The 27,368-nt window shown below is 44.7% G+C and overlaps 1 protein-coding gene across 2 annotated transcripts in view; it reads left to right on the forward strand.

Moving 5' to 3' along the window:
- The window catches only part of KALRN (kalirin RhoGEF kinase), a 432,237-nt gene extending 407,055 nt beyond the window's left edge, over positions 1 to 25,182 (forward strand). The window contains exons 50-60 of one of the 2 annotated variants that reach the window (XM_066323074.1): positions 2,947 to 3,070; positions 4,398 to 4,457; positions 13,252 to 13,279; positions 13,724 to 13,895; positions 16,035 to 16,156; positions 17,257 to 17,388; positions 18,900 to 19,064; positions 19,920 to 19,998; positions 21,116 to 21,316; positions 22,197 to 22,335; positions 24,510 to 25,182. In XM_066323074.1, coding sequence (XP_066179171.1) covers positions 2,947 to 3,070; positions 4,398 to 4,457; positions 13,252 to 13,279; positions 13,724 to 13,895; positions 16,035 to 16,156; positions 17,257 to 17,388; positions 18,900 to 19,064; positions 19,920 to 19,998; positions 21,116 to 21,316; positions 22,197 to 22,335; positions 24,510 to 25,055 — 1,768 coding nt within the window. In that variant the 3' untranslated portion in view covers positions 25,056 to 25,182. The remainder of the gene's footprint in view (positions 1 to 2,946; positions 3,071 to 4,397; positions 4,458 to 13,251; positions 13,280 to 13,723; positions 13,896 to 16,034; positions 16,157 to 17,256; positions 17,389 to 18,899; positions 19,065 to 19,919; positions 19,999 to 21,115; positions 21,317 to 22,196; positions 22,336 to 24,509) is intronic. The other variant, XM_066323073.1, reaches the window with a different exon arrangement.
- Positions 25,183 to 27,368: the final 2,186 nt, after the last annotated feature.

Raw genomic sequence — 27,368 nt, forward strand, 5'->3', positions numbered from 1 at the left:
GACTGGACTTATATTTATGTTGTATTAAGTTACTAATCTATATATTGGTTATAACAGCATCTAGATTAAAAAAAAAAAAAACCCAAACAAACACAAAAATCCAGGCTCTGTGTTGGACTGAGGTTTGCTTCTCAAGGAGGAGAGATTTTGTTGTCTATGGCAATTTCCTTGTACAGCTTGTATCTTTTTTTTTCTGTTTGTTTCATTTGGTTTTTTTTTTCTGTTTGCAGTAATTTTTGTAATATATTTTTTCGTTTGCAAGACCCCCATTCAAGTACATTCCTGTATAAAATATTTTGCACTATTTAAAAAAAAAAAGAAACAAACTCACATTGATGAAGTCAGGTTGTGCAATATAATGGATAGTCGCAATGTTCATCATTGTACCTGTAATGTAACTAATTTTAAATGTACTATTTTAAATATGTAAAATAAATTTTCACCATGAGCATGTTTTAATGAGGTAAAAGAATTAGTTCGACCTTTTTTTTTTTGTTTGATTTTGTTTTGTTTTGATTTTGTTTATAATATTTTGTTGCTTATTTAACAAATGTGTGGATATATATTTTTCTTTTCTGATTTTTAGAAATTTGTCAGTCTGAAATGACTAATGCAAGAAAGTGGTTTTTTGGTATTAAATACAGAAGGTACAACCCTCTTTTCAGTAATACCTGTTGATTTTTTTTAACATCTAAAATGACTAGATGGTAATGCATGATGTATGCTACAAATTGTGTTACCTTACACAAGTACCTCGAGGCGCAGAACTGATCACAAGGAAAGATTTTGTGAAAGATTCACTAAAAATAATAACTTGATTTCTGCTGCTGTTTCAGTTAAGAGAAATGATGACTTTGTCTGTCAGTCAGTAATGAATGCTACCTGGAATTGCATGTTAAGCCAAAGGAATTGCTTGGCACATCTCTTGCACATCTGCCACGGGCATTCCCGGGTTCCTCTCTAGCCACAATATGCAACCACATGCCCTTAGAATCATCCACAGTTCCAGACTCCTGGTGAAGATTGATCTCATGGCAGCTGTACAGTAAAATTCTGCATCAATATTCTGTAAGCACAGATGAATTGCGGCCAGGAAGGTGTAACAAAATTGAAAGACGTGGAAAGACTTCTCTCTATCTCACTGCTGTGAGATTTAAAGTCCTAAATTATGTTTTCAGACTCAAACAGCTAAAGCAACACTGAAAACAAAAAGACGCTTGAATAATAGGAGTCCTATGAGTAGAAAAACAACCTGGAGCTCTGCTATCTTCAACCTTATCTGGTCTGCCAGATCACAGTGACTACTTAGTTTAAGCAATGAAACTGTTTCTTCTGTGACAAATACTGTACACAAAATACACGGTCAATCCAGCTGTGTTGGCACCATGAATTACTCACTTATATTCATTATAGAGATCAGGGAGCCCCATCTGCCATGTTCTTGACACTTACACAGCCTAAAGGACATCGTAGCAGTCCTGAAGGGTTGGATAACTTCCCCTGCAGCTCTGCAGCTCTCATTTGGACCTTGTCCAGTCAGCACTTGGTGCCTGTCTGAGGCGTGCAGGGTGCTCTGGTGCTCCCTGTGCTCAGACACGACTGCCTGTACAGGGCTGAGTTAGTGCAGACTCTACTCCTGGTTGCAAAAACAGTTGTCGTGACCCAGTTCATCTTGTGGCTGTGGTTTGCTTGTTCTGTAACTGAGCTATTGTACAGCTCCCATCAGGTGCTGAGGTAAAGCAGGAGGCGCTTAGGAGTCAGAGGCAGTGTTCATGGGGGAGCGTCGGCTGTGTGGGGCGTCCTTTGGGTCCTACCTCGCTAACATACTGCGTTTTATTGGCATCACAGGTGATCCCTGGATTTCATACAACTTCCTTTGTAAAATGTGTCAAGGTACTGTAGACGTGACATGTGCCAAACATTGGGCTTAGACATGCAAATCAAATTTGCATGACTTAAAGGTGGGCAGATGCTTTGAACCTGGATCCCAGCTCATCACACTGCTGTTTTGAGAGCTTTATGCTTTGGACAACATACCCCTCCCCAAATTCCCCCTCAACCTGTCCACTATTTTAACCAAATGAAATCCATATCAAGAACTATTTTGGTTTTTTCTTATGTCTGCTTTGATATGCAATTCTCTTGTCAACACGGCATTGCTCTTATAAAGGGTGATATTGGTCTTTTTTTTTTTTTTTTTTTTTTTTTTTTTTTTTTCCAAGAATAAGATTATAGGAGCAGTAGTAAGGGGTAAAAAATTTACTGGAAATGGTGCCTTATATGACGCCAGCCAAAAACTATGGGCTGACTGATGTCCTCTTTAACTGAATTGGCAAAATCAAATGGGAAATTCTTGGTCTTGAGAGGCACAGCAGAGCTTGTCATTCTAGGAAATGACTTATCTCTTAGAAAATTATTAATGCAGCTCCTATTTATTGAGCTGTTTGTGTTCTGAGCAACATGTAGTGAGCAACAACTTGAATTTCTTAATTTATTTTTTTTATTTACTATACTGAATAATCTATTAGGACCATTCTTACATATTTGTATTTGTTACACTGCTTTTAACCGACAAGACTGAGGACTAAGTTGGTCTTTTAAGTGTAGAAAAATTAAAATAAATCCCTATTTGTGACAATGCAAGGCAAAGTCCCTGAAACCAGATGACCAAGTTCAAGTTGCCTGTGCTTCCATCATGGACATTTTTTTCCTGCTCCATGCATTTAAACAGCAAGTGTGGCACAACATCTGCTTTGCAGAACTCTTTGGTTTGGTTTTTAACTTCAGCTCTCATTGCTGAGATTGAGACCGGCCTATTGCCTGCCGGTGGCTTCTCACCTTCTAGGGAATTGCAGTAATTGCAAATGTGGATGCTGGTTCCCCTTTCCAAAACCTTTCTTCCTGCTATGATTTGCCATTTGATTGCTGCGTTTTTTGGTACAACAGGAAGTCATGTTCATGGCATACCCTGCGCATGAGAAAGCGGGCGGAAAAGGAGAGCAGTGGCAAAAATGAAGCCAATGGGCCACGTAAATCCAAGGATATTCTGGGGAACAAAGTCTCTGTTAAAGTGAGTAAGGCCATCTGAAAGCTCTGTGCTGCTCTCCTGCTTCCCATCCTTTCCACCCCCTGTAGCATCCTCTCCTGAGAGAGGGAGGGGGTGGCAATTTTGAGTTTGGGTTTTTGGTTTTTTGGTTTTTTTTTCAACTTCAGTTATCTTTTTGTTCTTGTTCCTTTTTCGTAGTATCCATTTTAGCAGGGTTTTTGCATGCAAGATAAAATGCAGTCTTTGTTTTTTTGTTTTCTTTTTCCTGGCATCCCACATGCAAGTAAGTAATCCTCATTAAGAAACCCAACTATATACATGATTAAATAACTTAAAATTGGGACACTAGTGATTTACTGATCTCTGATCTAGCCTGGTCTGCAGCTTCATCAGAGCAGCTGTAGCAGTGAGAAAGCCACTGGGTGAACCAATGGCCTTGATGATGAGTTTTCTTTAGGTCAGTATTTCACCAGACATTAAGATAAGGGCTTCCCAACCTGGGGATTCTTAAGGTTTTTGCTCTAGGGAGATGGTCTCAATGACCTTTTTCTTTCCATGTTACCAGACAGGGCAGAGATGCTGACTCTGTCTTGCCAGGAGAAGGTCTCGTGTGTGTCTGTGTGTGTGTGTGTGTCTGTGTGTCTGCGTCTCTCTCTCTTTCTCTGAGATCTCCCAGTATGGAAAAAGTTGAGAACTGTGGGGTTAAAGCTCCATCTTCTGCTCTGGGTGCCTGACTACTGTGCTCCAACTCAGAGGATCCACCCCTATAAACCGACCATGAGGCCTGCTCAGGACTAATCTGGGGCTTTCCCTCCCAACAGAGGCAAGCAAACACTTGTGGTGATTTTGGCACAACCAAAGTCCAGCCTTGGTTCAGGAAAGCACTTGAGCATGTCCTTTGGATCCACCCCTCTCGAGGAGAGTCCAAGATGAAGTGTTTTCCTTTGCAGAGGCTTTCTGTCTTACAAGCCTGGTGCAGTAGCCCTGGCATGTGCAAAGGGAGGAGCCCTGACTGCATCCCGGGCGCCCTCGCACCCTCTGGACGAGGAAGGACTGGGCACGAGGGAAGCAGCTGCTCCAGCATGGTGGCACAGTTCTTCCTCCTCTTGCTTCCTCCTTGTCTTCACTACCTGAACAAACTGCAGAATCACTGCTGCTTCTCTGGCAAAAGCATGTCTTTGCCTTTGCTTCCCCTGTTTGTTGTCAGTTTGGTTTTTGTTTGTGTTTTAGGAGCATTTTCCCTACTGTTGCCCATTTCCATGCTGCTCACAACTGTGCTGCTCTGCCCTGACTAACCAATCTCTTTTCTAATCTCTTGTTCTCTTTCTTCCTCTTCATGCTGCCAAACAAGGAGACAAACAGCTCAGAGGAATCAGAGTGTGATGACCTTGACCCCAATACTAGTATGGAGGTAGAGACAATCATCCTTGTGATTACTTTTTCCCAAGAACATGTGTCTGTTTTGAAATGCCTTTGCTGCAAGGGGAGTTGGTGGGTCTGTATTGCTCGCAGATGTGCGTGCCAATTTGTTATGAGTCACAAAAAGTGACAAGTCTGGTTTTGCCATGCCTTTAACCGGAGTTCGGGCTTCTTCTGTAGTGGGAGCAGTGGAGGGAGCTCAGTAACAAGCTCCTACTGAGCTGGAGGCTCACGTAGCCACCCTCAGTCTCTGCTTCCCACCTGGGATCTCATTCCAGCAATAATGCAGGTGTGTCAGTTGCTGATAAATGTGGCACCTTTTTATATTAAAAGCACCCCTTGCCCTGGCAATACACATTTGAGCTGCCAGTCAGGCCAAATGTTGTACCACAACCAGCACTTTATCTAGAAAATCAGAAAAGACAACGTTTCCCTTTTCTCTTAGCAGAGTGGGAATTGCATTTCTGTCAAGATACTGAAGGAGAATGGTAAAACCAGTTGTGTGAATGTACTTGTATCTCAGGCAAGGCTGATGCAGATAGGTGGACCCAAATTATGCTACCTTATGCCACTGTTTTTCCATTGTGAAACCACCAGTTCTAGTGGAGTGCCTTGTTGAGAGAGCCTGAAAGAGCTTTAAATCATGAAGAGTTTTGTGTCTGGTTCTCCTCAATTAAGATCTAGCAGGATACTTCTTTTTTTCCCCTCCTGTTTATAGTGACCACACAAAGCATTTCTATATATTGTTCCAAGGTTGAAAGAGATTTCTGCTGAAACAGGCAAGGACATGGTTCAGAGAGATGGTGATTTTGTGGTGATGACAGAACAGGTCACTGGAGAACAGAGATATCTGTGTCCTAGCAGATCTCCCGGATGCTGTCAGCCAGGCTGCACTATAAACATCCTGCAAAAGAAAGCTGATCTTCCTCCTGAAGGGAAAATAAAAAGAGAAGAGTATTAAGGTGCAGCACCTAAGCTGTTAACCTGAAAGTTCACTTTTATTTTAATTGTGTTGGGATGTGTATTAAAGGAAAGCTTTTGACCCAGCTGATATCCTGGAGATTGAATGGTCCTCTCCTCTAAGGCTACATTATTCTCAGGAATGTGTTTACATTTCCAAGGAGCATTTTGCAGTCACAGGTAATACCTGGAAGTGTATGTGTTTGTTATAAGGCAGTGCCCATTATTACACAGGAGTCTGTGGAAGCCTTCACTCACTGAAGATTCCCCTGTGGAGCAACAGGTGGCTGAGACAAGGGTGATTGTGCAGAGCTGGTTGAAAATTGCTGTTCTTTTGCAGAGGATTTCTGTGTTTTGACTTTGTTCAACAGGAGGAAAAACAGATGGTTTAGAATTTCCAGTGGGAGGTATCCGAATCCTTGCATTGTCAGCATTTCTAATCTTTCTGATGGCTTGATCTGGGTTTTTACCATGGTACAGTCTACTGTTCTCAGGCTCAGGAGAAAAAAAAAAAGCCATTCTATTTAAATCAAAAGACACCAATGTGAAGTCTCAGCTATGGTATCAATCTGCTGTTGGGGGAGTAACTGTGTGCCTTCTGTGTGACTCGTTAGAAAGCCCCATCCTGCATCTCCCAGGTCACGTACTGGAGGTGACAGTGCCACTGCACTGCAGTCCCCAGAAGCCACAGTATTCCTCATGGCTTGGAAAGCTCAAGTTTGCTTCTGCAAAACTCTCTGGGGCTGAGCAAATATTTAAAATGGCAGAGGAAGAGAAAATAAGAGAACAATGGTGGGGGTGACTTACTAAGGTCGCACTGCCCCACAAGGAGCAGCACGGCCCTTGCTTTGTGCTGGTTTTAGTACATCTGAAGCCAGGATTGACTGTGGTCATTTGTTGGTCTGGCTAAGAAACACTGGGGGGAAGGGATTGCTGATACCCAGTATAAACTAAATAAAGTCATGTGGAGGGAGCAGAGCAAGGGCAGGCCCATGAAATGCTGATGAAGCCCTAGAAGAGGCCATGGAGAAGCCTGGTCTGTAGAGGTCTGAGGTATTCACCTATTGGAAGCCACGACTGCTCTCCCTTTCCCTTCATTTGAGAGTTTTGATTCTCCTTTCCAAACGTGTTACAAGAAATGGGCTATATTATAGCCTGGGAGGCCAAAGCCTTTTCTCAGTAAACCAGATGCAAAATAAGCTAATTCCAACACTGGAGCCTGATTCAGGGCTTCATCAATCTGCTAGGCTTCATGTGCTTGGCTTAGGTAACTTTAAGAGCTGTGCTACCCCTCCAGCCCAACCTGTGTGTGCAGTGGACATCCACATCTCACCTGGTTTTGCTTTCCCTGCTCTGTGTGGAATGTCCACTGATAAGTTCCCAGAGCAGCTGGAGACAACGTGACTGCCCAAGGAGAGGGAACACCTTGTCCTCACACGTGGCCAGGCTTACGAGGGGTTTTATAGATGCTGGGAGTGCTGGCAGAAGAGCTGTGTCCTGGCAACACTCAGAGGTGCCTTTCCTGTGTCATTAGGGTGGAGTCACCACTAGAGCCAGGTAATAACAGGGCCACTCAGCCGGCTTCTCTTACAGGTCTGTCCCCCCTGACATCCCTCTGCTTCCCATCATGCATGAGAACGTGCACCCAGTGCTGGAACAGGGAGAGCAGACTCTAAATGCAAGGCAGACTTGTTGATTACCTGGAAATGTGGGTGCAGTTTATCTCCACCCTACTTCCCGCACAAGAAGTCAGTAAGCTGGTCATAGTACCCGTGAAGACTGACAGCTACTGTGGCCTTTCAGATCTCAATTTGTTTGCTGTTTATGAAATACCACAGTGGATTCCATTCAGTAGATTCCAGGTTTCTGGAAGTGCTTTGCCTTTGTTTCAAGGGGACACAAAGACAGAAAGAAATGTGGAAAATATATATTGTGAAAGCAGTAAACAAATTCTGGGTGACTGTTTAAAGGAGCTAAAATTCCACTACTGGGTGTTTTGTTCACACAGGCCGTGGAGAATTTCCTATTCATTGTAGCTTTGACAAGAAATAGCACCTCTGGGTGACTGGCGTTTTTTCCCTCTTTTTTTATTAATATGTAATGAAAGTGCATAAAGATGGAAATTAAGGTTTTTTCCTCCCTAGTTTTCTGCTTTGTGCTGTAGTTTCAGAAGGCAAGAACTCGCCCATTAGGTGTGTGAGTGTGAGAGCAGGCACTTAAGGGCCATGTGTAGCCACGTGAGTGAAGGAGCAACCCTACACTTAGGGATGATCAGAGACTCTCTTTCCACATGTCTGTAGTTAACTGCACAGGGACAGGCAACACCACGTCTGGGAGGCTGTATGCCTTTGTGAATCAGTCAATATCCACACCCAAGTCTGGGGTCCTGGACAGTGACACAACTAATTGTCCTCCAATTCTGTGTTGTAACATCTCACGGGGTTGCAGTATTGCTGAGGGGGTCACAAGGCAGCTGTGCAGATCCCATCAGGATACCGCTCTTATCTGAGGGATTGTTCTTCCAGCAGTCAGAAGATCTGACTGAGCTGAACCTCACTAAATCCAGCAGCAGCTCCTCCCAGCTTTGGGATGGACCTCAGGTGTGGGGTTCTGTCATGGCTTCAGACATTTTGCGCAATTCCAGCTGCAGAGTTACAAGTGCTGTTGGCGACACACATCTGTCACTGAGCCTCTGGTGTCTGTTCCAGTGTCTCTGCTGTGCAAAGCAGAGATGAAGCCAGGCCAAGTCACTGGAAGTGCCATCATTAGATTAGTGAGCTGTTGCCAAGGTACGTACGTTGGGCTTCCTAATCTGGTTTTTTCAGTTGTGACATTTTAGCATGTCAAGAACTACTCAGAGACACTTAGACCAAGATAAGCACTAGGAAACATCCACTGTGGAAGGATATTGTGTTAGCACCCCACAGTCCACGTGGTTGAGTAAGTAATCTTTTGGTGGATACAGCACTGGCTCCAAGTCACCACTCAGCTCAAGCCAAAAATTCCCAAGTGTTTTATGCAAATGCCTTCACCCCCTGCCTGTGGTTGTCCACATCCAGAGTAGATCTAAAACTCTCTTGGCAAAATTTTCTTACAATACTATAAGAAAGCCTCTCCTGGACTGTTACCACAGTGTGGATGAATACAATCCTGGGAATTTCTCTGGGTTTCCTCCATGGGCAACAGCTCTGTCCTGCTGCCCTGAGTGGCCGAGGATTGCTGGGACAGACCAGGAAGGTGGCTCATCAGGTGTGACACAGCCCGAGCCAGCAGCACAGACATGGTGGATTAGCTTTTGGAAAAGCAAGAAGTGACCTGTTTCATCTGCAGGGAGGTGTAGGGTGCTTCAGCGCAGTGCCAGGGACATCCCACAGGTTCAGCCATGGAAGCCACCCGCCTTTAGGGCCAGGCAAGAACATGAGGCAAGAGGGCTTCTGCTCTGCACAGGGGCTGTACAGAATCCTTTATGCCTTCCCCATCAGTCCCATAGGCAGCTGAGCCCATGCAGGTGGTGCCAGAAGGCATCCCCACCCCTGACCAAAGGCTGATGTCATGGGATGCTTCATCAGATGCCATTTTGAATTGTTTTCCCTTTGGTAGTCTCTATCCATCTGTGGATATCTTATCTGCTCATTTTACCAAGAATTTTCTCTAGGTATTTTGTTTCTTTTTTGGGAGAGAGGAGGCTGGTGACACTGTGAGCCTGTCACCCTGAAGGTCGCAAAGCAAAGTTCACCTAGTCAGAGATTGGTGGCACATATTTTCCTAAAAATTAGACTTCAACTAATTTCTCTCTAATTAATTTCATTTTTTTCAGAGAATCACAATTTTTGGTTTTGAGTGAGGTAGCAAGGAATATCCTGCTGCCTCTGCTAACAGTATGAGCAGTTGTGTCAGTATTGTATTTTAACTCAGTGACCAAGGGGGGCCATGAAATGTTTACAAAATGCTCAGCCCCTTGTCTTGGAGTAAACGTGCCCTCTGCTGTTTAGGTGAAGCACCAACCTTGTTACAGAGGGCTTGGTTTGCAGACTTTTCTTGTGCTTTGGGGGAAAAGTCATATTCTCACTCTTGGTTTTGATATGTTCCCTTAAAATGGGATTGAAACGTGGCACTGGAAAAATCTGGACATCTGCTGGGCCCTTCTGTGCACTGGTGTGTTTGGGCTGGGTGTAATCGCTCCAAGAAGTGGGGTAGGCATGGCAAGGACACCCCTGTGATGGAGAGACAAGCCCTGGCCAAGGTGAGAACCCTCTCAGGCAGCTGAGCTGTGCTTGCAGAGCGTTTTGGGACTGGCCATTGGCATGGCAGGATGGCTTCTCCCTCCCCACCAGATAAAGCATGTGTGCACAAGTGAAAGATAAGATTATGCTAAGAATTAGGGCAGATAGAGTCACTTTGCAAATGGGTTTTGCAACTACTGATGCAGATGCCTTTTCTATCTTTATAACATGAACTTAACAGACCAGGAAAAATACTGCAAAATACTGAGTTTCTGGAGAAGCATCCACGCTGCTTTTCTAAAGCTTGACTGTTAAGTTACACTTTATTGACTGTCACTTAGATCCCTGCAGGTCCCCAAAGACATTCAAGTATATGTCTTATGTGCTTTTCTTGGTCTGAGCTGTGAAACAGCACAGGCTGGGAGAAGAAAGGTCTATTTCTGGCTTTTTATTGAATAGCCCTGACCTGTCCTCCCATTCCTTTATCTCACCACCCTCTCTCCAGCTGCCTGGCTTTGCCTAGTCAGTGTTAGACCCCACGTTACTTGAGCAGAGGCCATTTCAGGTTCTGCCTTTTGTTACCTTGCATAGGATTTCCATTTCCAGCTGTCACTGTATGGGAAACAAACTCTCCTGGCCACAAAGGGGAGTAATTTTCACCTGCTCTGGGCCATGCAACAGGTATTTCATCCAATAAAAACAAAATCTACCTCATCTCAATTAAAATATGTTTCAAGGAAAGGAGCACACTTATGTTCCTTGCATGCACTGTGAGCTGAGTCTCATCCCCTTAGGGTTTGTGTCTGACTCTGGAATGAGAAGTTCTTGTGTTGGGTGGTTCCATCCCCAGGGTTTGTCCTCTCACAGCCAGACTGGCAGTCACACTGGTGCACGAGGTGTTTGCTGGGATTCCCTCAGGTAGCCCTCGTCAGCATGAGACCCTGGGCCACCTTCCCCTGCTCATGGCCACCGTGGCCACGGGTGCTCAGGCTGTGAGATCCTCATTCAGACTGCTGCAGACTGAGTGGACAAGTGTATCCATGAGGGGATCCAGCCCTGGCACCAGCAGGAGGCTGTGTGGAGAGTACATGAGCTCCCATCCCCTGAGGGCAGCGAGGACACGCTCTGGAACTCCCCTTCTCCAGTCCCAGGGACAACAGACCTATTTGGCAAATGAAGAAATTGTCTCCAAAGGTCTTGCACTTAATCTAGAAAGACTCTATGGAGGCTGCCATCTCCTGCCATCCAGCCACAGCCCAGGAACCTGGCCAGCCTGCAGGGAGAGGCAGCAGAACCCCAAGGGCTTGGGAGCAGATGTGTGAACCACCGAGCTGGCCCCTGGATGCAGATCTGGCTGCAAACTTTTGCTTTCCCATTTCTGCCCTTCTCACCCCTTCATTTGATGCCCTCCTTCAAAGCAGAAGAAATCCCACTCCCTAATAAGGTGCTGTATTAAAGCTTACTTAAAAGTTCTCGTGCAGACAGACTTTTATTTTTGTCTAAGCTTACAGCAGGCTAAAACTGTGATGTGACTGTGGGTGTGTTGTTAGATACCATTTGATTAATTAATAGATGAAGTTTTGGGAAAGAAAATGTAAATTTTACCCACAGACTCTTCCAATAGTATGTAGCAGCGATCATTTTCTTTCTGCTATTCCCATGGTGAGGCAATAAAAAAAAAATTGGTGAGGCAATTATTATAAATTATTGTACCTTGGAAGTCACTAGAAATGTAGAATCATTTATTTATAGGGATATCTATCAGATTCATCACTGTAGTTGCACCTTCTAATGAATCCTTTAGAGTAATAAAATTAATATAAAGTGTTGATGAGTGTTTCTTTCTCCTGATCTCTAATCCTTCAGGGATGGAGATCAGTGAATAATAAGGGAATTTAGTGCACGCTGCAGGGAAGGAAGGGGAGAGCTTTGTAGAATGGATATTTCAGTTAAGCCAAACACCACAAAAATGAAGATGTATGTGCAAATGAGCTGATGCCTGGGGTTACTCAGCTGAAAAGTAGATGGTGTCTGTGAGTGAAAGTGGCAAGCAATGGTTATCCACAAAACAGCTTTCTCTTCTTTTGCTGTGTTGCGTGAGAGATACAACTTAATCACAAAGATCCATCTCTCTTGTTTTCACATGCACAGGCAGGTCAGAGGGTGTTTTCCATCCAGTACTCCACTGTGCCACAATTTCTTCCTGTCTGCAGGGTCCAGGGGCTGTCTGTGTGTCCTGGACCCTGTGGAGCAGCAGTGGCTGTCCCCATAGCCCCTGGGCTGGCAGGTCTGTGTGCTGGTGGCACTGCCCAGCTGCACTGCCCAGAGGGACTTTGTGCTTTCCACGTTGTGCCTGGTTCATTTGGGCTTTGTGGAGGTGTTGGGGAAAGCAGACCCTGAGGTCAGTGCTGATACCAGAGCTTTGCCTCGGGTATAAAGGCAGGCTGTGAAACCAAAATGAACTAGAATGTGCCCGAATGCCTCCTTGAATGGCACCTTGAGCTATCAACCCTGGAAAACTATTTATAAAGCCAAAATGTAAATATAAATCTTGAAGATGTAGCTACTTTATTTTGAAGAGTTATTGCTTTTGTTTTGTGGCCTGGTTTCTGAACCTCTGCAAAAACCTTCTATCAGCTTTGGCAAGCCATGAATTAGGTCATTGCTTTATTGGCCTCTTCCAAAACAGCTCTGAAATAAATAGTAACAAAGATATTTAGGGCAAGATAAACCACACTGGTGTTTATGGTGCTTGAAATGAAACTATTAGATTGAATTTGAATAACAAGGCCTTATGAGATTATTAAAACAGTCAATGAGGCTAAAACCTCTATACTATTGTACACCACAATGTAATTAGGATCGATTCTGTAAGAACTCAGTGGCCTTGTCTTTGCTTTTTCCACCTTTGCTTTCAGAGTTACATTGGCACATAGAGACCACAGAGTAACAGTAGCTTTTCAAGTCTTTGCTAACTTGGTCAGATAAATAACTCCTAGTTACCCAAAACTAGTTTCAAGCTGGAGAGTTTCCAGCAGTCCAGTGAAATGAGTGAATTTTCACTCAGGTTAATGGACCAAGAATTGTTGCAGGACTGATCCTCAGCAGTGGGCAAAATGAAGTATTTATGGTCTAGTGCTTTACTTTTTTTCTCCTGAAGCTGAGCACAAGTTAAAAGACGTTTCCTCAGACCTGGTTAGTGGCCAGACTGCTGGTGACATGTCCCAGGTGTGTGGTGGCTGCAGGTGCTGTGTGACACTGGTCTGGAGCCAGGCACAGGCAATGCCCAAACCACCTCTGGGAAGAGTTAATGGCTTCATCATGATCACACAAGCAAAGAGGAAGCACGTCCACCCTCCTCAGCCTTGGTGCTGTCCTGTTACCTTTGATGCTTTATCAGGGTTCAAGAAGCCAGCGCTTTCATCTACTTTCCCATGTGTGTTGTCATTAGAGTTTGCTGCAGCTGCTGGTTGTTAGAAGGTGCTTGTTACCACTGCAGCACTTCTGCAGTTCTGCTCAGAGTCACCAGGGTGCCTTGTGAAAGCAGATGTCTCTTTGTCACTGTCTAGGAAATAAATGCTTGTATCTCTTTGTATTTTTCAGATAATCAACCCCAATTTCATCCAAGAAGGTGAGTTAAGGACAGCTGTGCTGCAGTTGTGATTTACTCTGGTGCCACAGCATGCTCTGCACGTACCGGCATTTGCAGCAAAGGCAGCTCTCTGCTGCTCAGTCCCCACACAAAGCAGGCTTCCTGCTGCCTGCTCAGCTCAGACAGCCTGGAGCCACAGGCCAGGTTGATCCCCCTAAACTTGCCCTCTCAAAACCTCATCCACTTGCCAGAGCACAGAGCTGGAGGATGGATTCTCCCCTCTGCCTCCTTCTCTGAGCTGCAGACAGCTGGCTTTTACTGGAGGGCAGTTGCAATGACATAATCCCAGGACTCCCAGCTGTTTGGGACCCAGATCCCACAGCTCATCCTATAATGTATTCTCTTAGCCTTGTACGACTCTAGACATCCTCACCTGAAGATTAAAAGTGGTGTTGTGTGTGTGTTCCCATGGTTTTTTTACAGTGGCTCCAGAGTTTCTTGTGCCGTTAGTGGACATCACCTGCCTGCTTGGGGACACCGTGATGCTGCAGTGCAAAGTCTGCGGGCGACCCAAACCAACTATAACCTGGAAAGGACCAGACCAAAACATTCTTGACAATGACAACAGCACAGCCACTTACACGGTGTCATCCTGGTAAGGTCCTGCCTGTGGATCCCAACACAGCTGGTCCTGATGGTCGTGTTACCCTCAAATATGGTACAGCCTGGCTACAAGACTCATTAGGATGCAGTTAATTAGGTCTGGCATGGCATGTCAGCACATCAGTGTGGCAAACACTGGCTGGAAAGGGTCAGACTTTGGGGATGGGGTAGCTGTGTTTGTTTCCCAAACTGATGTCAGGTATATCCATACAGTGCTGCTGGCAGATGTGAGCTTGCTCCCGTTGACCTCCTGAGCCAGCTGCAAGCCAGAAGCCAAAATGTTCACAACCTGCTAGTTTGGCTAGTATTGCCCCTGCTGGGAATTGTCTGCTTTAGTTTGATGCCTTGATCTCCTTTGGGAGTCAAGCAGAGCAAGCCCTCACCAGCTTGCAATACCTCTACCACTGAGCATTTTCTGATCTTACTGGCAGTGGTGGGGTTGCAGTTTTCCTGAGCCTTTCCTCAGCTGTTCCTAAAAAAGCCCACATGTGCTCCTGGGAAGGCTACATCTGGCTGTGCTTGGACAGAAAGATGCTTGTCATAATGTTCTTGGCTTGGCTAGCAGAGAGGAAAACTATCTTTACAACAAGCACTGGGAATATTCAAAAAGATCTGGAGTTGAATTCAGGTCAGGTAACAGCCTGCTGCTGGATGCTCATCTGCAGCTTATATAAGCAATTTGGGCCAAACTGCAGTGGAAATCTCCAGGAGGCAATCTTTCATTTGAACTTTTCAGCACTTCTGGGTCAGACTGAAATCAATCCAGGGACTACAAAGTCACTGAAAGTGGAAAAAGAACAATAAGAGAGAAGGGATTTTACATGTTCAATTTAAAAAAACCCTTACATCTGATCAAGAGCTTCTTTCAGAGACCATTGGCTTGTGCATCTGCCCCAGAGCATCCAAAATTGTCTTCAGCTATTGCTCAGTAGATCTCCTAGTGCCTTATCTTCAGCCTCTGTCTGGCCTTGGGATGGGGAGATATTTCCATACAGGGTTCTGGTTTTCATCACAGTCCTCTTCCTGTTGGCTCCCTGTGCACTATCAGCACTTGTATTGTCTTGTTAATCAAATAATCTTTCCAGTGAAGACACTGCCTGCCAAGCAGAGGCCCAGCAGATCAGTGGCTCTTACAAATCTTGCTGGCCCAAGTGTGTGGATTTCAGGGAGAGGGGATATTTCTGTCCTGTTTTAAACCAGCACAGTCAGACCAGCAAAAGCTGCAGAGTCCAGACAGTTATCCCAGCAACCATGTCCTTCTGCAGTACCCGACAGATTAAGCATTCAAGAACTAGCCTACTTTCGCCATCAAGGGAACTTATTGTTGGCTTTAAGCTGGGTCTCCAGTACAGCTAAGACAGTTACACAAGAAAAATCCTTTCATTCAGGCCAGCTCCCTCAAATTGCATATTGGAGACTGAAGTGTGCAAAGAGCAGTGACTATGAACAGACCTGCTATAAATTCATGAGACTGCACAGAGCTGTTTATTTTCCCAGATTGGCCCAAAGACTGAGTGTGTCTCACAGACTCAGTGCTGTGCTCTTCATCCCTGGCTGTTATGAGATGTCCAGTCTTCTAACTGGAGCCCTGGCAGCAGTGTCTGATCAATGGCACATGCTCCAGGAGTGTGAAGCTCCCTGGAAATGTCACCCTGTGCTGTGTGACTGCTTCCTGCATCTCTGGAAGCCCAGTTTGTCTGGAGTGTGTTGGACTTCACTGCAGAGGCACAGCAGCTTACCATCTCCCATGACAGGAAAGATCTTCATGGGTGCATCTTTCCAGATATATCAAGTGTAGGCATCCAGCTCTGGACAGGCACAGGCAATGTTCAACTCCTGGACTGCTTGCTGCTTGAGTTATCCTTCACATCTCTTCCTAGACCACAACAGACATAAGGATTTACCTGGCAGGCAATTTGGACCCAAGGTTTGCTCAAAGGTTTCATTAACAGCCAAGCCCTGACATATGAAGGAGTTGTACCTGGGCACCAGATTGCTGGAGGGGTGTTCCTTCAAATGAGTTAACAGGACTTGTGTGTGCGTGTGTTTGCAATGAGGCAGGACAGGAACTATATAAAAACCATTAGCGAGTGAAGCAGTGTTTTATAACCTGGGCTTCCTGCATCCACAGTGACTCAGGAGAGCTCACCTTGAAGATCTGCAACCTGATGCCTCAGGACAGTGGCATCTACACCTGTGTGGCAACCAATGAACACGGAACCGCATCAACCTCTGCAACTATCAAAGTCCAAGGTAGCACACCTGACCTTAACACATGAGATTTTTCCTCTGTGTGGTCTCTTGGGGGCTGGGAGCACACAGGAACAGCCCATGCAGAGGCAGCCAGATGTGGAGCTGTGCCAGGTGAATTGAGATGTTAAAGTTGTACAACCATTCCTCAGCCACAATTCCCAGTGATGGCTGAAGGCTTTCCCTACTCCTTGTGCTTGATTAAGTTGTCTGACCATAAACAATACATTTGGGAAATGAAAATGCACTGGCACTGGTTCAGCTCCTGCATCCTGCTCCTAGTGCTGCTTCCCAGGAGCTCGGTAAGGTCAGTCAGGGGAAGCTCAGCTCTCTCAGGCAGCTGAGTCCCTGGGGGAATGATGCCTCAGCTGACTGCAGGAATCTCTGGGTTCAGAATCTGCCTGGAGTGGGAGGAACTGGGACCCAGTGACATTGATTTTCTGTCTCCCCTTCTGTTTAGGGGACAAAGGAGGCGAGAGTAAGATTTAGCCTGGGTGAAACTGTTCTTTGGGGATTTAACTTGGAGACGTGCCTCTAAGCCTCAATTCTCAGCACTGTTATTAGTGACCCATCTAATTGGAATGAATATGGAATAATGAGTTGATGCTCATTGCCTCCAGCTCTGAGAAGGGATTTGTTAGCACTAGAGATGAGGTGCCAGAGGGGATGGTCCAGAGATGAATGCCCAACTGGAGTGTTACAGGTGCAGCAATATCACGAGCATTTAAAAGTAGGTTTGTTTGGTCTCACAAACCACCCTAGAAATCCAATTTCCCCAATTTATCCAAGGAAGTCAGTAGCTGCACTAACTACTCCTGTGCTGAAGGGAACCCTAAGCAAAGCACAGAAGGATTACTGGTCACTTGTCAATCTGCTCCCAAGCACACAAAGCACCCTAAACACAGAAGAATTCTGAATGCCTTGCTTGTGTCTCTTTTGGGCATTCAGTGGTAACTGACTCCTCCTAATGCTTTAGTTAAGCACCTCTACAAGGTGCAGCTGTCCTGTAGTGACCTGATGTACCTGATATACCTGATTTTCAGAACAAAGCACTGGCACTTATTGATGTGATGCTGGATTTGCTATTTTTTCCTCTTCCCAAGGTGTGCCAGCTGCCCCAAACCGCCCCATTGCTCAGGAGAGAAGCTGCACCTCTGTGATCCTACGCTGGCTGCCTCCAAGCAGTACAGGCAATTGCACTATTTCAGGCTACACTGTGGAGTACAGAGAAGAAGGTAAGTGGTGTGAGCTGTGGTTGCTGGCTGACAGTGAGAACAAGGTAAATTTCCTTTATGAAAAAACAGGTCCCAAAAGCATTCTTGTCACCACCTGCATGGCACTAATTGTAGCTTTCAGATCTCAAAGTCTAAGGCAGAAAGAAGCCCTTCTATCATCCAGTCCAGCCTCTCATATATTACAAACCTTTCTGTTTTCTCTGTTCACTTACAACAAGTAAAGTGTGCTAAGCTAAAACATATCCAGCATATTTTCATCATTTGCATTTTACCACCATCTTTTCTGGTGGGTGCTTCCCAGAAATGCAAAACCAAATCAGCCTCATTATTTTTTTTTTTTTTAATCTGGATGAAGTTGCAGATCCCTGCATCTGTTTTTTCCCCTTCGTCCTTCAAAAAATCCTACCCCATTTTACTAAGTGTGCAAACCTAATCACTCCATCATATTAATGACCTCTCATAGTGAATATTTTCCCTTGACCCTCACTTGCCATCAGTGTGACTGGCATTTTTGCAAAAGAAAAAAAGCTCCTTTATTAAGAACAACCACCAAACAAACATAAAAAAACCCAAAACAAAACAAAACAAAAAACCAGAAGTGTTTTCAGCATTCCTCCCACTTCAAAGGTAAAACTGACTCTTGTAAGACCAACCATAACCTTGTGAAACCTTGCAATCAGAATTTGTCCAAAGGACACAAAAATAAATTGGTCATGGTAAATAACATAAAGGTAAAAGGCACTGAACTTATTTAAATAAGATAAAATTTTATGTATTCCTGAGGAAATCTCCATCTGTGACAGGGCTCAGGGTTCCAGGGGTCCTTTCCTCTGAGCCTGTCCAGATGAGTAAGTATTGCTCCTTTGGTTGTCACAGGCTAGGCAGTGGCTGGGTTTGATAGGAGCAGAAACACATGACTGAGTCACACATTTCTTGCAATTCTGCTCATCTGCAAGCTGCCTGTGTTAAGTGTCAGAAAGCTGGTTCTTCTCCTCCTGCAGCTGCAGCTTTCACTGTAGCCACCACATCTTCATCTGCAAAAGCATTTGGATTGCACTGATGTCCTGTCTCAGCTTCATCTCCCTTGTCCACAGTTTTGGGTTTTTTTGCAGTATTTCTGCTACTGTTCCTGTCATAGCAGAGCTGTCACCAGATCAGCCCTCCACTCTGTCTTATCACACTGCCCTGAGACATCACTTGTAGCACACAGCCATAGCAACAGTACTGGAGAGATCAGCTTGTCCCTGGGCTGAGCTTTTTCTGTCTTTATCAGTCAGCTGAGGGGCATTTCCTTCTTTTCCCATTTAGCCAGATGGGAAGGTGGCTGCAACACAAAATAGCTTCCTGTGATCCATTTCTGGTTTAACAGTCAGCTGTACCATTGCCTCTTAAAAAAACCTGTCGATTTTACCCTCCCAGGGTATTACCTAAGTTAGGCAGAGAAAGCCTCAGCCTTGATCTCACACAGCAAGTGTTTCCCTCAGCTCCCCTCCTCTCCCTCTGCCCAACAGGCTCGCAGGTCTGGCAGCAGTCAGTAGCCTCAACTTTGGACACGTACCTTGTCATTGAGGACCTGTCCCCAGGCTGCCAGTACCAGTTCCGAGTGAGTGCCAGCAATCCCTGGGGGATCAGCTTGCCCAGCGACGCGTCTGAGTTCGTGAGGCTCCCGGAGTACGGTGAGTGCTGGGAGGGACTGCTGCACACAGGAATCCACCTCTGCTCTGTATGGTTAGTCTCGATGGGTCCTGATAAAAACAGGGATCCTGGACCAGCTAGGGATATAAGAAAAAAGCCTGGGAGATGCTCAGAGCCAGCTCTTTGCCCCAGAAAGGATTTCGGAGTCTTCAGCTCCATTCAGGCTCAGAGCTTGCCTCTGCCACAGAGGCTATTGCAGATTCTAAGCAGGTCCCTGCTTTCTATCCCAAGATTATTTCTTGTCTTTATCTCTGCTCAACGGGCTCCATGTCCTGGCTGGTGTCCATCCTGCCTTTCCAGCAATGCCAGCAGCACCTGCAGCTTCTGCTGGGCAGCCCAGCGGGGGCTGCAATTCTACTTGCAAAGTATCCCTCCTTGAGCAATGCAGCTGGAATGGAATGCTGTGATGGAGGCAATTCCCAAGCACTCAGTGCTGCAGGAATTTGGGGCACAGCTCACTCTCAGGTGAGCAGATCCCACTTTTCCCCATGCTTTAGCAGCCCTGGTGTGTAAGTAGGTCTGTGACTGGCTTGGACAGCCAGTGCTGGATGGAGCAAGAGCTCACACAGCATAGCTCTACCCTGTCTCTGTGGCCTTTTTCAGCCCAAAATTGCAAGGACATATTTGAGTCCCCCTTATCCCTACCTTTCCCTGGGGAGCTCTGGCATTTAGTGATCCAACACACTGGAGCTGTGCCTGAGCAGTATGAAACTGGACTCCTAGTTATAATGTTTCCTGTCTTAATAATGAAGTCTCACATAATTTTCAAATATGCTGTTTATAGTCCACAGCAAACTGTGTTTATACTTTCTTGAATGTTCTTTGTTCTTTCAAAGACTCTGCTGCCGATGGTGCCACTATTTCATGGAAGGAAAACTTTGACCTTGCCTATGCAGAGCTGCATGAGATTGGGAGGTAATATTAACCTTGCTTATCACTGCAATAAAACATTCAAACAATGGCTTGAAGCTTTCTCCTTGGTGGGGAGTTTAGGATACTATTGTAGTTAGCCTGAAAACTGCTGATTCTTTCAAAGAGCATTGCATATCAGATACTGATGAAAATACTGACTAAATTCTGTTTTTCAAGATAAGTTCTGATTTGAAAATTAAAGATTTGCAAACTGGCGAACAATTAGGCAGCCAACTCTCTGGCAGTTGGTATCTTTCATCTCTGACTTGAGGTTCTGTTTTGAAGTCAAGACAAATTACTGGTTCTGGATAAGCTTATCCTCACAGACTGAGTTTGCCAAAACTTGGGCATGTGACTGACTTATCTTTGCTGATTGGGAGGGTGAGGTGAACAGAGCCTAAATAGGAGCAGCACATGTTGTCACCCCTTGTGCTCTCCACAGATAACAGATAAGGGGCATGAAAATAATTCAAGTTAATGCAATTATTTCTTCAGCTCAGATGTCAGAGACAATTCTGGGGCTGAAAGGACAGGAGTAGAAAACAGGGATGTATTACTAAGAGCTCAAGTTCAGCAGATGGTTTTACTGGGTAGTTTTACTTTCAGGAATGGTACTGTGGTCTGTATGAGTTTCCTAAATGCTTTCTTGACAGCTTTTTTCTTAATTTCTTACTGTGTGTCTGAAAAAAATGGTAGACGAGCGATTATTTAACAAGGCTTTTATTTTAGTTGTTTGAGAAAGTTTGGTCTCTTTAGTAAAGCAGCTGGAGAAGGGAGACCCACAGCTACAATAAAAGGAGATAGAACCTGTAAAAGTGGCAGCAAATTGAACCCAGGGGAGGTTGTTAGAGGGCATCAGTATGGCTGCACAAAGCAAAGTGACACCGTTTGCTCTCAGTGTTTGCTAATCCCCAAAGAATCTCTACACCCAGGGTAAGAGATGGAGGGCCTTTGTTGGAAAAGGTTATGAACAACTTGTTAAATCTGATGCCTTGTGAAATATTAATGTGATGAATCAAAAAAAAAAAAAACTTCAAAAATCACTCTGTTATTGTACTAAAAAACAGGCATAATTTATTCATTTATTCACCTCATTATTCTGTTTTCTTTATAATTTCAGGGGTCGATTCTCCATAGTAAAGAAATGTGTCCACAAAGCCACCCGGAAAGATGTTGCTGTAAAATTCATTAGTAAAAAAATGAAAAAGAAAGAGCAGGCAGCACATGAAGCAGCTTTGTTGCAACACTTACAGCACCCTCAGTACATCACTATCCATGACACCTACGAGTCTCCGACCTCTTACATCTTAGTTTTGGAGCTGTAAGTACGCAGAGCTTGGATTCAAGTGTCAGGGTAGGAATCACAGCCCTGTTAAAGCCAAGCACAAAGATCACCCTGAGTTCAGCAGGGCAAAGATTTTATTGATTGAGATGTCAAATGAAATTGCCATTTTCTGCAGAGTTTCCACTGCCTTTTCTTTACAGTAAGTAAGATTAAGAGGGAGAAATAAAACTGCTTCCTACTTGGGTGAAACTTGGGTAATTTGTGCCATTGAAAAGCATCAGACCTACTTGGGCAGTTTTGTCCACTTTTTACATTTGTGTAAAAGTGTTTCAGTGAGATTAGAGCCTTCATAATTCTAATGCTTTTTGGTGAAAAGACCTCTGTAGAAACCATGCTTGTCCCATAAGAAGAAACAGTAACCAAACTCCAAAATGTTTGTTGTGGTATATCCAATGAAGTATATTTGGGATATTTCATTGTTTGTTTGTACAGATAAATAAACTAGGTGGAAAACTTTTATTGGGTTAGTTTTCCCACAGAAAATATAACCAGCTGAAAATGTCAATGATTTTTTTTTCTGCATTATGCAACCAGCTCTATAGATGAATCCAAATAATTAAGAAGTTCTGTTTCCAAAGGGATTGTCTCTATTGAATCCATCCTTAAGCAAATGAGTTTACTTTAAGACTCTTGCTAAATTTGTCAGGGACTGGAGATAACAATTGAGGATTAATCACTCTACCACTTCCATGGCCTGCAGTATCTTGAGATACCATTAAATACTTGTCAGATCTTGCATTTTATTTTCCTCCCTTTTTTGGGTCACGAAGTCTCTGCTGCAATTTTGTTTTCAGATGTTAACTGTTCCTAGCGATGCCATGTGATGGTTCATGCACAGGGTTTGGTTTGTTTGTAGGATGGATGATGGTCGCCTCTTAGATTACCTGATGAACCACGATGAACTCATGGAGGAAAAGGTGGCGTTCTATATAAGAGATACAATGGAAGCCTTGCAGTACCTCCATAACTGCAGAGTGGCTCACTTGGACATAAAGGTAGGAACAAATGAGAACGATGCTGCTGTTCCGTGCCCTGGAACAGAGAGTTCCCAGCTGTGCAGACAGGGAGCAGGTGCAGCCTGTACCCCCAGGGAGATGCTCACTAAATGGATGAGCTGTTAATCAGAGAAAGGAGTTACTGACCTGCAGCACCAGGTCTTTGCCTTCAGACAAGAAATGCACCTTTTCCCTTCATTCACCGGTTTGTTTCCTTCATTAAATCCCAAAAAGGGCTTTTGGGATTTAATGAAGGAGAACGAGGATGTTGGAGACACAAGAGTGAGATGTCACTAGCACGTGTTTGAAGGAAACTATGAATAATTCTATGGAGTATGGTTTAGGCTCACACTGTGCCAACTCAGCCACCGACCTTCCTGAGCAGAGCTGGCTTGTGCTAGGCTGGCAGGGGCAAAGGAAAAGAAAAGCAGCACACTGTGCTGCAGAACCTGAGAGGGGAACTGGGTGGGAAATACACCCAGGGAAGGGTTAGAGGAAGAGCAAAGGACAAGCTGCACTGTGGAGAAGAAATTGGGGTGTTCTTGAACGTCACACTCCGACTAGCACAGCTCGTACCTGCTTTTGTGAGCGCACATGGCAGGAGGCACTGTACTGTCCTGGATTTGGCATTGTACTCCTGTCCTCCCCAGCATCCCAGTTATCTTGGATGACAGAAAATTAGCCATTGAAGTTGTGATCAAGTGTTTCAAGTTTTGTGATCTGCAATGTTGTTTCTGGTTGCCAGGGATATCAGATAATCTGTAACACTTTGCAGATTTAAGTGGCAATTAAAAATGGGGAATGAGGGATGAATTTAGCTTTCTTATATAGGGGACAATCCAGCTTCAGGGAGATTTATTGTCATCTCTCCAAGTCCCAGACACATCAGATGAAGTGATACTTTCATTCTTCTGCTGCCCCTACCCCTACAAAAGAATTCCATTTGCACAGGGCCTTATATGAGAATTAGACACAAAAGACTAAATCATCCTGGTTTCTTTCTCTGCAATTATCTGTATTTTTTTCTCTATTTATATGACCTGTCAAAAAGTAGGCATTACTTGGAGGTAAGAAACTGCAGTGAATTCTCTGTTTGATCATTAGATACTTGCAGAAACAAGGTGGGAAGCTAATTTTCTGTGACCTATTTGCAGTTTCCCTGAATGAGGGATGCTAAACAAAGCACCTTCTGTTGCTAAGTGGGAAGCAGGAGATGCACTGGCAGTGACAGCAGAGCTATCCATGGATTGTGTTGTCCTAGGATCCTGCTCAAGGATGTGTTAATTTTATCAATAGAGTTGCACAAGAGAAAAGCAAGTGGAGAGGCTGGAACAGCCATATAGTTAACTTTGCTTTATATATATATATATATATATAAAAAATGAGGCAGCAATAAAATATGCATGAGGACAAGGGAGAGAAAAAAAGATCTTGAAGGATGCAAGAAGTAAATTCAGAAATCATCTCAGAGCCAGCAAAGGAATGATAATCCATGTAAGTCCCCAGAACAGAGTGTATAGGCAATGCTCACTGTCTCTCACTGAGAGAGACCTTAAATACTGAGAGCTGCTAAAACAGACAGAAAACCAACTGGGATGAGATGTAGTTGCATGCTGCCTTGGAAAGTTGCATGCTGACTGTGTCCTGGTGTGTGTAGGGGAACACTGGCAGCTCCATGTCAATTGACAGCAACACTATGGCACACTGAAGTCCCTCCCAGGGTAGTGGGTGCAAAATTGAACATTTACTTCATGAAGAACATTTCTGCTGCAAGTTATGCACACTTACTTGGCCAGCTGTCACCTGAACAAATGGAATCTAAATAAACTGATCATATATATATAAGTCTTATTAAAATTTAAAAATCCATCAGTGCTCTTAATCTGTAGAGATTAGTTTGGGAAAATAAACTGTAAGTATTTAGGACAAAGTGCAAAATCACAGTGAGTTTCCCTAGTGCAAAAGAGAATCTTGTCATTGTGACTGCAGCATTGTTCTGAATTTAGAGGAAACAGCAGCTGTGCTGGTTCCTTATCATTCACTCTCCAGATCTCTCCCTTGCACATCTGATCAAATGCAAGTTTTTGATTGGCTATAAAGCTTAAATGAATCCTACATATTTCATTTGCAAAAATATATTTACAATTAAGTTTATGTCATTATCTTTTCAACAGCCAGAAAATCTGCTCATCGATTTAAGAATCCCAGCGCCTCGTGTCAAGATCATTGATTTGGAAGATGCAGTCCAGATCACTGGTCATTTCCATGTCCATCACCTCCTTGGAAACCCAGAGTTCGCAGCCCCTGAAGTTATCCAAGGCCTTCCTGTCTCCCTGAGCACGGATATCTGGAGCATCGGGGTCCTCACCTACGTCATGCTAAGTGGCGTCTCTCCGTTCCTGGACGAAAGCAAAGAGGAGACTTGTATCAATGTGTGCAGAGTGGATTTCAGCTTCCCGCACGAGTACTTTTCCGACGTGAGTCACGCCGCCAGGGATTTCATCAACGTTATCCTCCAGGAAGACTTCCGGAGAAGGCCAACAGCAGCCACTTGTTTACAGCATCCGTGGCTGCAGCCGCACAGCGGCAGCTATTCCAAGATCCCACTGGATACCTCCCGCCTGGCATCCTTCATCGAGCGCCGCAGGCACCAGTACGACGTGCACCCGGTGCCCAGTGTCAAGAGCTTCCTGTTGAGCAGGATGAACCCGGGCACATAGTGCCCCAATCCCTGGGATCCCGAGCCGGGTGCTGGGAGCGCCGCCGGGAGCACTCTGTACATATCCCATGTTCTGGGTTTGCATTCCACAGCTGCAGGGTGGGAACTGCTGCAGACGTGGCGGTCGGAGAGAGTCGTGGCAGAGTCCCTCTCTTGGGGCACGTGGTACTGTCACATCCACCGCCAAAAAAAGACTGCAGGAAGCAAACACCAACTGGGAATGAGAGCCAAAATTGCAGTTGCCTTAATCTTTGTGAGGCAGCCTTATAAGAAATCCTCTTGATCTTGCTGAACTGAATTCAAAATGTATAAAAGAATAGGAGTAGGATAGTGGGGGAAAGTGAGACCAGGCTGACCTTAGCACGTACTGCAGAACTGGACCAGTCAGTTTTTGCTGAAATCATTGCAAGCCTGCTCCAGGATATCAGTCCGATTTCTCATGCCCCATATACCCAGGTCGGCCGTGATTTCAGTGGGGAATTTGCCTGCATAGGACATGCAAGATCAGGCTCCAGTCACTGCTGGATCAGCTCCCATGGTGGCATGGCTTAGGTACACCCGTGTTGCGTGGCAGTGTTCAGACCCAAATCCTCCATTAAGCCCCTCCTTGAGCTTTCTGCTGTGTAAAGTCAACGTGCAGCACCTTTCGGAGCTACGATTAAGGCAATGAATTCATTGGAGCATACAGCTGGTTCTGACTAAGCACAATGGGACTATGGTGGGTTTTTTAAAAGCATTTTATACACATTGTACAGAAATCTTTTGCAAAACCTGTGCATTGAGAAAAGGCAGAGTCCAATTTTTGCAGTATCTGTAAACTAGATGATGATGGTGATGAAGACAATTTTTTCTATCACAGGTTTTCAGTATACATATATTGTATCATAGATATAAATATATATAAATATAAAGAATCCTGTTCCATTTCTAGCTTCAGAATTGCTTGGCCCAAAGTCCATCTAAACCTTTCAGAGTGCAGTAGGAGTGGTGAGTTCATTCTTGTGCTTACAGCTTGAAAATAGTTTTCAGTGTTTAAAGTATGTCATTTGTTCCATTTCCAAATTTGTGAATATCTCTCAGCTACCATTAGCACCTCATAACCAAAACATTCATGAGGATGTTTTTTATGTCCAAAGCCTAATTTGTAATAAAAAAATAATATTCACAATTAATACATTTCTCTCTTGCAAGCCAAGTTGCAACATCATCATATTGATGTTACAGGGATGGAGCCAGCCTTAGTTATAACCAACACAGGCAGTCTGCAGTGACAAATCAGCAGTTTGTAGGCTGGCCAAATCGTCCTTTCCAGAAATGGGACTGGAAGGGAAAACCAGCTGGAAAGGAAAACTGCCACATCACAAAGCTCTACAGCCTTGAGGGGTTACAATCAAAGAGATTTTTTCACCTGGCATGTGGGGACTTTGTCTCGGTGCTGAGTACCATTTGTGTGCCTGTAATGGGAAATGGCAGTTGTTACCAAAGGTTTTCCTAAGGAAAAGGGCTTGATCTGACCATGTGTGCTCATACAGACTCTCTTGTAAAGGGAGAGAGTCAAATCTCGTTTACCATCTGAGTAACTGCACTGTGAGCCTGCAGGAGCAAGCGCTGTCTCTGCCAGTGGGTGGTGGAGATACCCTGCAAGTACTGTTAAATTCTCAGGGCTCTGATAGCCCTTTTTTGATCCACCTCCAAGCTCTCTTTCACAGCAGGGGGGAGACCTGGCCCTTCTCTTTGTGCTTGCTCTGTCACCACACCAGAGCGGTCAGTATTTTGTTAGTGGAGAAGAGGCACAGCAAAAACCTTCAGTGCTCAGCACTGTGTGCAACAAAGAACAGCCCTTGAATTCGGGAAGCCACAGGCAGAAGGGTGAGCCCAGGTGCCTCAGCAGAGTCAGAGGTGGTTCTGTGAGAGATGTAATACAGGGAGGGAGTGTGGAAAGGTTTGAAAGAGACGAGTGTTCACAGAAGGTTCAGCTTTTTGAATCGTCTAGAACCTATCTCTGTTCCTCTCCAGAGAAGAAGTCGATTTTCTAAGCCATCCAGCAGCACCTCTTAGATAAAGACCAGACTCTCATGCTGAGCAACAGTGCAAAGTATGCAATTTCTTAGCAACTGAATACAGAAAGCAGTCAAGGGAGGTCTCTAATTACCACCAGCCTCAGGTACTTTCTCACTACAGGACTGTCTGTAATTCTTCCTATTTGTCAAAGCTGGCTCTTACTGCTGTTATTGTGCTGCCCTTAAAAAAACGTTCATCGAAGTGTGGTCTGTAAAACCCACAGCTTTTATTAGGCCCATGGGTACAGTTTAAG

The sequence above is a fragment of the Sylvia atricapilla genome, chromosome 7 (assembly GCF_009819655.1).
Source record: "Sylvia atricapilla isolate bSylAtr1 chromosome 7, bSylAtr1.pri, whole genome shotgun sequence".
In the NCBI taxonomy this organism is placed as follows: Eukaryota; Metazoa; Chordata; class Aves; order Passeriformes; family Sylviidae; genus Sylvia; species Sylvia atricapilla.